Below are 11,913 nucleotides of genomic sequence, written 5' to 3' on the forward strand. Positions count from 1 at the left end.
TCGTTCCATGTTCTGTAAATGTAATGACCAGTCATGAATCCATTGATACCTTTCTAATTGTACATTTCTCATTAGTCTGAGAGTTTAGCATGGAGGCAGATCTCTCACTCCAGCTGCAGTAGAGATTGCTCTGGTGTTAGTATATTTTGCACAAGATCTGGTAAATTTTAACTTAGACTCCAGATAGCCATGGGCACATCAGCTGCATTCTGAGTGACCATTAGTGAGCTGGCTGATGACGAGGGTTTGTCTTCTGTTTTATTTGTAGCTGCACTCTGCTGGTTTTTGCTCGTAAGTCAGCTTGTTCTCTGTTAACTTTACAGTTCTTGTCTTGTATTCTGAGCTGATCAGGACAGGGAATCTGTTTTCTCCTCTTCTTTCCTATGGCAGTGAACACATTGGAGCTTAATCCTGGTCAAGGTTTGGCATTTGGTCAGCTATGTGGAGGAGCAACTGTACTGGGAGTCTACTGCCTTTCTGCTCACACAGACCTGGTGTCCTTGCAGGGCATAGCTTGCGTTCTGTTCCCTTGTAAAGGTTGCAGTCTTTGCTCTCTCCATCTTGGGGCAATCTGCTCCTTCAGTCCCTGGTGTGCAATATATCTCTGCTCCTGTAGTAGACAGTTTTGCTGCTGCCTGTGGTGTAGACTCTAAACCATCAGCTCTTACTATTCCCACACCACGTGGATGTGATTCTGGGGCCTTTGGATCTGTTCCGTGAGTTGTGTTGCTCATGCTTTTGGCTCAGGAAATTGGCAGTTTCAGCAAAGAGTGGATTACAGAAAGGGTAGATTTGGGAGGTATCTGTCAGAGAAAATGAAATATGAACAATGACAGAAAGACTATGGCAACAGCTGGAATCTACCATGTTAATCCTCAGCAGCCAAAGCCAGCCCACATCTTATTGCAGAGGCGTAGGGAGAAAACCCAGCAATGTAGTGCTTTTACACTTGAATTTTGCTAGCTGAGGGCTATTATTAGCTGTTTGCCTCAGAAACCAAAGGTTTTCTGTTCTCTTTCAGACCGGATGAGCTCATGGCTGCACAGGGTAATGTAATACCTCCTCCTCTGCCATACGTGGAGAGTGCTTGCCTAGCTACTGTTGCTGTATTTCTCATGTGTACCACTGTAACATGACGTGCAAGTCCAGCCCTCATTGCAAAATGATGTGGTGTGAAAGTCAGGAGGGATTATGAGTACTCTTGGAGTGGTTGGCTCTTTCACTACAGAAATCCTCATCTTACTAGCTTCTCCCAAAGTGCAATGGCTTTCTGAGTCTTAATTTCTCCTCTTACCACTGCACTCAGAAAGATTTTCAGGGTTCCTCTACCCCAGGGTTCCACTGGTAGCACAGAACAATCCCATTTTAAGGACATGTTGAATGTTAGGTGCTGAGTGTTGAGCATTATGGGATGCAGATTAGACCTTCTTGCTTAAAAGAAACAAGTGCTGCACACCTTGGAAATCTATAGAAAACGAGAGTAAAAAGGGCTGATTCTGCCATCTCATTATCTCAGTATTTGTGGTGCACGCTGAAATCCTTATTTGAAGTGGGCCAAAGCTCCATTGCATTTGTGAGAAGTTTTGCATCACCTGGTTGGTCTAGGCCATGTTTGTTGTCTTGCTAATAAGCAAGCCTTCTGATCTTCATCAAATCATTGTGGTTGGAAAAGACCACAAAGATCCCCACATCCAGCCTCACCCCATCCCACCATGCACACTGCCCACGTCCCTCAGTGCCACATCTCCATGGTTATTGAACACTCCCAGGGATGGTGACCCCACCAGCTCCCTGCAAAGCTGTGCCACCACATCACCACTCCTCTTCAGAAGAAGTTTTTCTTAACATCCAACTTGAACCTCCCCTGAAAATCATCAGTCAGAACAGGGGCTGTTGAAGATGGGCGGAGAGAATGATGCTTCTACAGTCAATACAAGCAGGGAGATCAAATGTAGAGTGTATCAACTGCATTCTTGCATTGGCTTGCTGCCCTGCTCCCTCGCCTTCAGTGGACTGCAGTGCTGGTGGTAGAGCTGTGGTGTGAATCCTGGGATTGCACGTACTGCAACGGTCAGCAGCACAGGAACTTGAGCTGAACTTACCCTCCTGGGCAGCTGCTGCCACTCAGAATTCAGACAGCATGCAGAGGAGAAAGTCATGAAGGACGGGAAAGGGATGGCAGCAGAAGGCTTCACAAAGTGACAGCGGGGAGGAAGGAGATAGGGGACAGGTCCTGGAAGGGTTTGCCATGACTGCTGGGGAGCAGGAGCCTTCCCGGTCACCTGAGCTGGGTATGCCTGAATATGCTTGCATGAATGATCTGAATGAGTGGTCTTCCATGTCTCCACTGCAAATAAAAGGCAATGTCAATCCCCCTCACACCTGCTAGTCCTGCATTCATCCTTGGAGCCTCTGTCTTGGTATCAGCATCAGGACCCTGGGATCTTTCCTGGGACCCAAACAAGCATAGGAAGCTTATTCAAAATTGCTCTGCTGTTACAAGCTGGCTAGCACTAGAGAAGTCCGTGATGTAAGTGCGTCAGAAATATTCTGCACTTCTACAGCCTTTTGTAGGGCAAACCGTGGAATAGAAATGGAAGCCCATTTATTTAGGGTTTATCTGTTCTCCCACGCCTCAAATAGGAACTAGCATGAATGCTCTCAGCAACCAGTTGTTGGTAAAAGGAGAATCAGATAAAACAGTCATTAAAGTAATCAATAAAAGATTCAACATATCAATCGATCCCACTTAGCAAAGTGATTAACTGAATCACCTTAACTGAAGTGTGTATGCCTAACTAATTACACTTGATATCTTTCTGATGCTAACTCCATTTGTTGACACAAAGGGTAAGGTGGGCTTTAAACACTTTCTTCTATATGTGTTAGGTATTAAGAGGAGATGACCTCAGCCAGTTCTCTGAAGAATCAGGGGTTGCTGTGAGTACAAAACCATGATTTATGCATAAAACTGAGCTACAAAATCTAATGTAGGCCAAATATTCACCATATTAAGGGCTATATCATTACCAAAGGGTAGAGTCAAAAGATGGTTTTCTGCTCTTTAATTTCTATGGTTTCCTGATTTTGAGGTCTTCATAATTGAGCTGTACTTGGCTGATATCCAGTGCAGAGTGGAGCAATATTAAAAAGACAGACAGATGAAGATCTGTCATTGTCTTCATTAGAAGAAATCTGAAAATTAGGAGTCCAAGCTGATAGTAAAGACTACCCAGAGGGATGGGATGACCATAGGGACTGTGCTGAGGATGCATTATAATGTGTGATAAACACTGTGAAGCAGAGTTGCTCCAGGAAATGGTCCAATACAACATAGAAGCAACTTTTAATGTCTTCCAGTCACAAGTTGCTCATATCTAATGTATATTTTACCCAATGTTTTCCAGTTCAATTCCAGAAGCAGAGGATGCCTTTATCAACAAGCAGAAGGTGCAGAAGGAGGTGAAGGCTGCACCAACAGAAAATGCCACGCTGAGCTGCGAGGTGGCCCAGGAGAAGACTGAGGTGAAGTGGTACAAGGAGGGGAAACTGATCACCTGGAGCAAGAAGTTCAAGGCTGAGTCAGAGGGCAAACAGCGTCGGCTGGTGGTGAGCCAGGTGGAGAAGAAAGATGCAGGGGAGTACAGCTGCGAGGCTGCTGGCCAGAAACTCACCTTCAAGATTCATGTCACAGGTAAGACAGGTGTTGTCTGAAATACAGCAGAGAACAGTAAAGTAAAATCTAGTTTCTATTATACAGTGATCTAGGTGCAGTAGTCTGTGCTGAGGTTTTTCCCCTATACTTGATTGCCTGGGTTTGTAGCAAGTATTTGGATTTAGTATGGCACAAAGACCTGTTTCAGTCTGTCTGTAGAATAATAATTACTGATATATGTACAGTGGAAGCAATATTCAAGATATTATTCAAATCTCTCCTGTGCCTGAGATCCCAAACTGTAATTCTTGTTCACCTAAACATTTGACTAAGATAAGTATGTGCAGTGAGGCTGGAGTGCATGTTGTACGTGCAGCCTTTCATGGCAGGAGAAGCAGGAACTTCTCCTAGTAGTACACTGCCTTTTTACTATGCCTTTATGTTGGAGGCTGCATCTGGATAGGTGAGTCTGCTACTCACAGTAAGAGACCTGGTAGAGCTGACTATTCCCAGAGCTCAAAGTAAGATAGATATCTGCAAATCACACACAAAGAACAAAGGACTGCGTTGGTGAGCATATTTCCTTTGTGCCTTTGACAGTCACAGTTGTGGCAATGGTAGAGGCCATGAGGAGTCTGTTCAGGAAGCCAGGAGTACTGTTCTGGGTCATGAAAAGGCAGCCAGTGGTTTGACTATCGCATGTTTATGTGTTTTGATGTTTCACAGTGGGTCTTAAGCAAAAGGAACTCAGGTTTTGGTTGCCTGCAGGTCAGATGTTCTTTTGGGTTCAATATGTTTGCATAGTGACTTGCAACCATGGGACTGGTGTTCAAGGACCCTCTTGGTTCCTTCAGTTCCTAGGTTCTTTCTTGCCTAGATTTGACACTTTGTTTCAACAGAAGAGCTGATATTCTCTAGTGAAGGCTATTAGTTTGGGCACAAGTGGTAACCTAAACCTGTTCCAACCTGTACATACAAACCTGCAAGATGGTCTCATTTCAGTCCTTCTGTTTTTCTTTTCTTCCCTCAGAGCCAAAACTTGTGTTTATAAACCAGGAGCAGGTGCAGAAAGAGGTGAGTGCTGCCCTGGCAGCAAGTGCCTCCCTCAGCTGTGAAGTAGCACAGGATCCAACTGGAGTAAAATGGTTCAAGGATGGAAGACTGCTTGCCTCCTCCAGAAAGTTCAGAATGGAATCTGTGGGCAAAACACGGCGTCTGGTTGTGGAGCAGCTGGAGAAGAAAGATGCTGGAGAATACATCTGCGAGGCTGCTGGCCAGAAGATGACCTTCAAGTTGGAAACAACTGGTGAGCATTCAGAAATTATCAGCCAGGATTTTGTAGCCTTGTTGTGAACTGGGTTCTAGGGTGAAATCTCAGTTTTCTTTGCACCTGACAGTGTGAGAATTTGCTCTGGCCCTTTGTGTACCTCCCCGGTGCTCAGCTGTTCCTTCCCTTACTTGGGGATAACATCATTTATTCAAGGTGATGTCCAAACGGGCTTGTTAACAGTCCTCTGCAGTGCTTTAAGCTGTCATATGTCAGCCAGAATTTATGCATGTTCTATAGCCATTCCTACATTTTAAAAACACTGCACTGTGCTTAAGCTTCAGCATATGTTCCAGTAAGCACAGTTCCATTAATTCTAGGGAATTGGGTGAATTAAGCATAGATCTGAAGGCTGCCTTTGCCCAGTGCAGAGATGGAAGGACTAATGTAGATTTGACTTGATATTTTCCCTTCTAGGATGGGAAGGAGCTCTGTCAAAGTAAAAAAGTGGGCATTACTTCCCAGGGAAATAAGAGAAGTCTCATTATTCACAGGCGGTGAACTCTCATTTTCTCTCTCAGTCTGCAACCAGGTTGGTTTGCTGTTTCAGTACTGGCTGTTTTATGCAGGAACTCTGCTCCTGAGGTTAATCCAAGTTGTATCCAGGCCCTTCAGAAGGAAAGGGAAATAGCAGCACAGAAATATGGTCTGATTCTGACATAAATAAGTGCAGACCTAGAGAGTTAAAAGGGATTGTGTGATGTTCAAGGGACTTTGAAGCAAAGATGTCCCCTAGGTAAGATTTGTGGCTGACATTCCCCATACATTGTGGGCACACAAGCTAAGGAGAGACTAGTGATGAGCATGCAGAGAAGCCAATGGTTCAGACAGGTTTGTAGTGACACGACATTGTAGAGTTCTGTCTAGTTCTCCTTGGCATAGTTTGGAAAATAAAGATGAGGTGATGGTGGTAACCAATATGGCTTCATCAAGGTCAAGCCATGCCTGACAAATTTGGTGGCCTTTCATGATGGAGTAACAGCATCAGTGGATAATGGGAGAGCAACTGACATCATCTACATGGACCTGTGCAGAGCATTTGATCCTGTCCTGCATGACATCCTGGTCACCAAAGTGGAGAAAAATGGTTTTGATGGATGGACCAGTTGCAGGATAGGGAACTGTCTGGATGGTCACACTCAGAGAGCTGCAGTCAATAGCTCAGTGTCCAGATGGAGGGTGGTGTTGGGACCAGTGTTATTTAACATTTTTTTAGGCAACATGGAGAGTGGAATCAAATGAACCCTCAGGAAGTTTGCAGATGACACCAAGCTGAGCGGTGCTGTTGATGTGCTAGAGGGAAGGGATGCTACCCAGAGGGACCTGGACAGGCTGGAGAGGTGGGCCCTTGGCAGCCTCATGAACTTGAGTGTGGCCAAGTACAAGGCCCTGCACCTGGGTCAGGGCAATCCCAAGCACAGGCACAGGCTTAGAGGAGAATGATTTGAGAGAAGCCTTGACCCTGAGGAGAAGAGTTGGTCTGGAGGGAGGTGTCCCTGCCTATAGCAGAGGGACTGGAACTAAATGACCTTAAAGATTCATTCAGTTCTATTGTTTTTCTACCCTTAATTTTGCTGGAAAGGTTTTAGAATAAATGAGATTCTGGTTTCCATGAAAACTGTTTGCAGGGAGCTCCATTGTAGCTAGTAAGTCTATCTTTAAGTTCAAGGGCAATAATGCATTGACTGTGTTGAAAAGGGAAATGACTCAGGAATGGATGATGGTTTAGAATAAAACATAATCCTACTTATTTTCTATGCAAATATGTGTAAGGAAAAGATGCTGCACTCAGTTCTGGAAATACCCTGACAAATATATCTCTAGTATTTCACAGCTGGAGATATCAAGATTGTTAAAGCACTGGAAGATGTGGAAGTGAATGAATATGGGAGTGCATCTTTTGTCTGTGAGATTTCACACGATGAGGTTTAGAGCCAGTGGTACAAAGATGACGACAAGCTGAAGGCTGATGACAACATCAGAATGCGGCAAGATGGTAGGGTGTAAGAGGGGGATCTTTCTCCTGAGTGGGGGGTGGGTTGGAGATCAAGCATATAAGACATCTGAAATGAAGTGAAGAGGGTTCAGAAGCGAGTTCCCCTTTTGTTTTGGGACTGAGGTTTAGGTGGAACAAGTGACATGGTGGGATGCTTAGTGTGGGAAGTGTGATGCTATCCCACCATCCCACACTGCTGGGAGCAGGTAGGAAATGACTGCAGTTATTTCCAACGTGGGGGTGACCAGGGCAGTCAGTTAACCTCTCCAAAGAGGTTTTGTCTGACAGTGAGTGTGATCCTTCTGTATCAGGTACTTTGAAGGTGACGGCGGCCACATTTGGTCAGTCCTTGTAGAAGCCATGTTTAGATTACGCTTTGGTGGGGATGTGGACATGGGGGAATGGGTGGTTTCATTGACATGAGAACAGGCAGTGATGCTGTGAAACCAGATGGATGATGCTCAGCCTGGCCATGTGCCTCAGAGCTCTTTGCTCAAGGAAGCCAAGTGTAGTTGTGGGTTTGCTCTCAAGAGCACAGTTTGGTAGGGATGAGCTGGCGGTTGGACTAGATGACCTTAGTGGTCTTTTCCAGCCTTAGTGACTCTGTGGTTCTCTGCTTCAGGAAAGAGCTACTCGCTGACTTACACACGTGTCCAAGTCAAGGATGCAGCAGAAATAAAATCTGTAGCAGAAAAGGCAAAATCTCGTGCCCATCTTACAGTTAAAGGTAATTATGCTTCTGATGACGATTTTGATTAAATTATCTTATGTTATAAACGAGCTAACATCCTTTGCTTTAATGTCAAGGAAGTTAAACACCACCAGGGCCTTTCACAGAAATAAAAACTCCTACCTACCTTTCTGCCCACAAAATATCCAGCTTCTCTTTTGGAATTTACTTTTGCTAAGTAAAACAGATTATTTTCTTAGGAGGTTGATTTTCTACGTTTAGACTTCAGATTTGTGTTTGAACGTTGAGGGATAAAAAACATAGCTTGACTTTTTCTTCATTTTCTCTTGCTGTTTGAAAAGAACACAGGGTTTTGGTTTTTTTTTTAATATATACAATGTTAGGGTATATATATGATGTTAAGTGTGATAAAGAAAAGGGAGACATTTGAGTTAGCACACTACTCAAGAGTTCAGTCCCCAGCTTTGCCACTGTTAAAATTATAAGGGCAAGAACTTCCTGGAAAATGAATTTCTCCTAAGTAGAGTCATTACATTTGAGCTACAGAGACCTTTACTAGGTGAAAACTTGTTGTTCAGAGCTAAGTTGCTGTATTTAACCAAAGTAATTATCAATGTCCGTGTTTCAATGAACCTCTTTTCCATTTCGTAATGCGAGGAGTTTGATATCGGGATGGGAAGGTCATGGTTTGATTTAGATGTTGGACTGGGAATCAGAAGATCTGGGCTCTTTTCAGGTTGTCAATCTTATTGACTGACTTCTTAACAACATTCTTTTCTTTCTATTATTTTTTAATGATGTTTCAAGGCATTCTGAGCTGATAGGTGTAGTGTTCATGTGCAGTAATGCTGACGTGAGTAAGTAGGGTGATAATGTAAGGGTTTTTTACATTCCTTCTAAATCCCTGCTTTCTCTTGTTCCATCCTTCTTAAAGAGCAATCCATTAATCTAGTAAAGGAGCTGTGTGATGACTATGTGACTGAGCCTGAAGAAGCCAAATTTGAATGCGAGATATCCATTCCGTCTGTGAAACCTCCCAAGTGGTATTCCTACATGGGGAAGTCTTACAGGCTGGCAGAAACTTGATTATGCAGCAAGAAGGCACCATCCACCAGCTGACCATACCGAAAACCACCACTGATATGACAAGCACCATTCAGTTCTCAATTGGCAAATCCAAATCCACAGCCAATCTGCTTGTCAGAGGTAACATATCCAGGCTTTGAAAACACTGCACTGTGCAAAGATCTGTTTGAATAGCTGTGATGTGCTTACTATTCAGATCTACAGAGCTGAGGTTTTGTCCTTGGCTATACCAAAGAAGTCAAATCAGGTGAAATTAATTGTATTTCTGAACTAGACAAGGTTAAGTTTGGTAGCACCTAAATTTGATGCAGTTTGTCATTGATTTCATCTGAAAGAAACTTGCAGGCTTTTTATCTGCTGTTGTCCCCAGCATAAGAGTCTCCATTCACATCCTAAAGTACTTGTTATATTTTCAACTCACTCTTATTTGAATAAAAGCCTCAACAATTGGGAGCAATTTAATAAGCACAGAACAAGAGCTGGACCTTGCATTTGGTAGATAATATACAGTATTACTTTATAGAAATGTGGTCAATGGCATTCCCTATAGACAATCATTTGTTTTATCTTTGGAGTGGTTCAAAGAACCATTGTGAACATGACATTAATTGGAATGGAATACACGCAAGAGACTTTCCTCTTCTTCCAATTGTCCTCATCCTTTCTTCTCTTCCACCCCTGCTTTGCAGATTACCATATAGAAATCACCAGGAAGTTGGAGGACAAGACAGCTTTGGAACGTCATTCTGTCATCCTGTCCTGTGACTTCAGGCATTCTCCAAAGGTTGTGAAATGGTTCAAGGGACACACAGCCATCGAACCCTCTGAGAAGTACAAGATCAAGAGGGATAAGCATTCAGCAGGTTCAAGATTCTGAAGCTGAAGCCCGATGATGCTGGTGTGTACAAGTGCAAGGCAGGAATTGCAGAGACTGAGGCCACGCTGACAGCTGAAGGTATGAGCAGGGAGGGTGGCCTCTTCCATGTCCTATTTCACCTCAGATTTCTCTTCTTGAGGTTGATTTCTGCCGTTCTCTCCTGCTAACTTTATAAATGTATAATCTTCACTGAGAAGATTACACAAAGATCATCTAGTCCAACCATTCTACCACATCCCAGTATGATTTATAGTAACAGTGGTAACAGTTCACCTTGTTTCCCCACAGCCCGCAATGTAGAAGTAACGAAGCACCTGCAGGATGTAGAAATTGAAGAAGAGAGCTCTGCTGTCTTCTCCTGCAAGCTGTCCCATGATGACGAGGACGTGGAATGGTTCCTGAATGGCAACCTCCTTTACACCAACAATTACAATGACATCAAGAACGTTGGCAATTGCTGCACACTGACAATGAAGCAGGTTAAGCCTGAGGATGCTGGCACAGTGACAGTGAAGTCAGACAAGGTGTCAGAAGCGCGTGCCTGAAGGTGATAGGTGGGTCTGATCACACCCCTCCTGGATGTAAGAGATGCTAAGGAGCTCCAGTTCATTCTATTGTGAAGCAATCCTGCTTCTAAAGCTGACCTCTCTGGGGTGACAAGTCATCAGAGGCTTTCTTCCAGTGGAAGGTTCCATTGCAGCAGATATCAACGAAGGAGGATGGTTTTGGTGTCCTGCCAAAGCATTCCATTGCTTTTTATCATCATTTTATTTAGCTCAAGGAGAGTTACAAGAGCAGTTTCTTTTACTGCTTCAGTAACATGCAGTGTCAATGCTGTTGTCTCCAAGGATTTATGACTGCAGGGAGAGATCATTCAGTGTGTGTTTTGCCTCTGGGATGACTAATGACCAGGCTGTGAGCAACCTGATCTAGCTGTGAATGTCCCTTTTTATTGCAGGGGAGCTGGGCTAGATGGCCTTGAAGGGTCTCTTCCAATTCTAAGGGTACTGTGATTCTAATCTGCTCTCCCCAGCAATTAAGCTCTTTTACTCTATGCGCTCAGAGTTTGAAGGATTTCCTCTTTCTCCTTTCTTTTGCATTTGGTGGAAGTTTTTTCCCCAGTATAAACATCTGATGTGTGAAATAGAAGATAGATAAAAGGAGTCAATAAAACAGGAAAATCAAAAGTGTTCAGCAGCTTATCCTCTTAATCCTGTGGCCTGCTGTATGAGCTCTGCTCCATGTGAGGGCAATGCCAGCTCTCCAGCTTTAGAAGAGCTGCATCCCAATTACTTCATATGATATCAGTCCCACCCACGGCAATGCAGGCTGTCCCTCCTGTTCCCTGTATTCTCCTACTGATTAGTTCAGAATTCCATTAAGTGCATTCAGTCAACACACATGAAACCGCTTTATGTTCTATATTGGTGTTGTCAGTGCTGGTAAAGATTTATTTATCCCTCTTTAAAAATCTGAAAGCAACTGGAAATGTCTCAACTTCTGTATCACATTGTTCTGTTTTGCCCTTTTAATTGCAGAGAAGCCTGCTGTCTTCATGAAGTCCTTGGATGATGTTTTTGGTGAGGAGCGGGGTGTGATTAAATTGGAATGCGAAGTCTCTAAAGAGAAGGTCAAACCAGTGTGGAAGAAGGACGGTGTTCTGCTCACTTCTGGCAACAAGTATGAGCTGGTACAGTCTGGGAAGACCCTATATCCCCTTATCCATGACTTCGAGAAGTCAGATGCAGGTTTCTATACCTGTGATATTGGCACTGATGTTGCCAAATCAAAGGTCAGGCTCAGTTTAACATGGAGAACTATTTTTGTGATCATAGATTGGAAATAATTTTAAATGTAACAAGTTCTAGGAAAGAAGGGCAAAACTCTGCTGTAACTGAAATAGACTCCTTCTGTTGCAAGTGTTCTTACAGCAGGAAAATTGAATGCTTACGTATTCTTTTCCAGATGCTTTATAGCTTTTTAATCTCATGGCTACCTTAACACTTGCACTTAAAATTCTTCTGTGCTATCAGGAGCATTTGGAAACTGTCCTCGACTCTTCTGGAGTGTCCGCAGAAAATGGCAAAACTAGTCGGTTCCCAAAACCGGAGCTGGAAATCCCACTGACACCTCTGCAACCTGATAAGACGGAGATAAAGCAGCACGGCAGCATGATACCTTTAGGAGTGAAAATGCCTAAGGCAAAAAAGAAAAGAAGTGATGACATGGATGAGGTATGACCTAGACCCAACAGAAAACAAAATATCTGGTGCCTTTTTAC

General features: G+C 43.7%; 1 protein-coding gene across 1 annotated transcript; it reads left to right on the forward strand.

The window, feature by feature from the left end:
* The first annotated feature begins 2,765 nt into the window (after positions 1-2,765).
* On the forward strand, positions 2,766-3,714 carry LOC146755026 (obscurin-like protein 1). The gene is made up of 2 exons (XM_085526358.1): positions 2,766-2,940; positions 3,408-3,714. The coding sequence occupies exons 1-2, from the start codon at positions 2,903-2,905 to the stop codon at positions 3,712-3,714; spliced, it is 345 nt and encodes a 114-aa protein (XP_085382484.1). The 5' UTR covers positions 2,766-2,902.
* The last annotated feature ends 8,199 nt before the right edge of the window (positions 3,715-11,913 follow it).

This window comes from Coturnix japonica, chromosome 36 (assembly GCF_054131305.1).
Source record: "Coturnix japonica strain WE chromosome 36, WE-NBRP24, whole genome shotgun sequence".
NCBI lineage: Eukaryota > Metazoa > Chordata > Aves > Galliformes > Phasianidae > Coturnix > Coturnix japonica.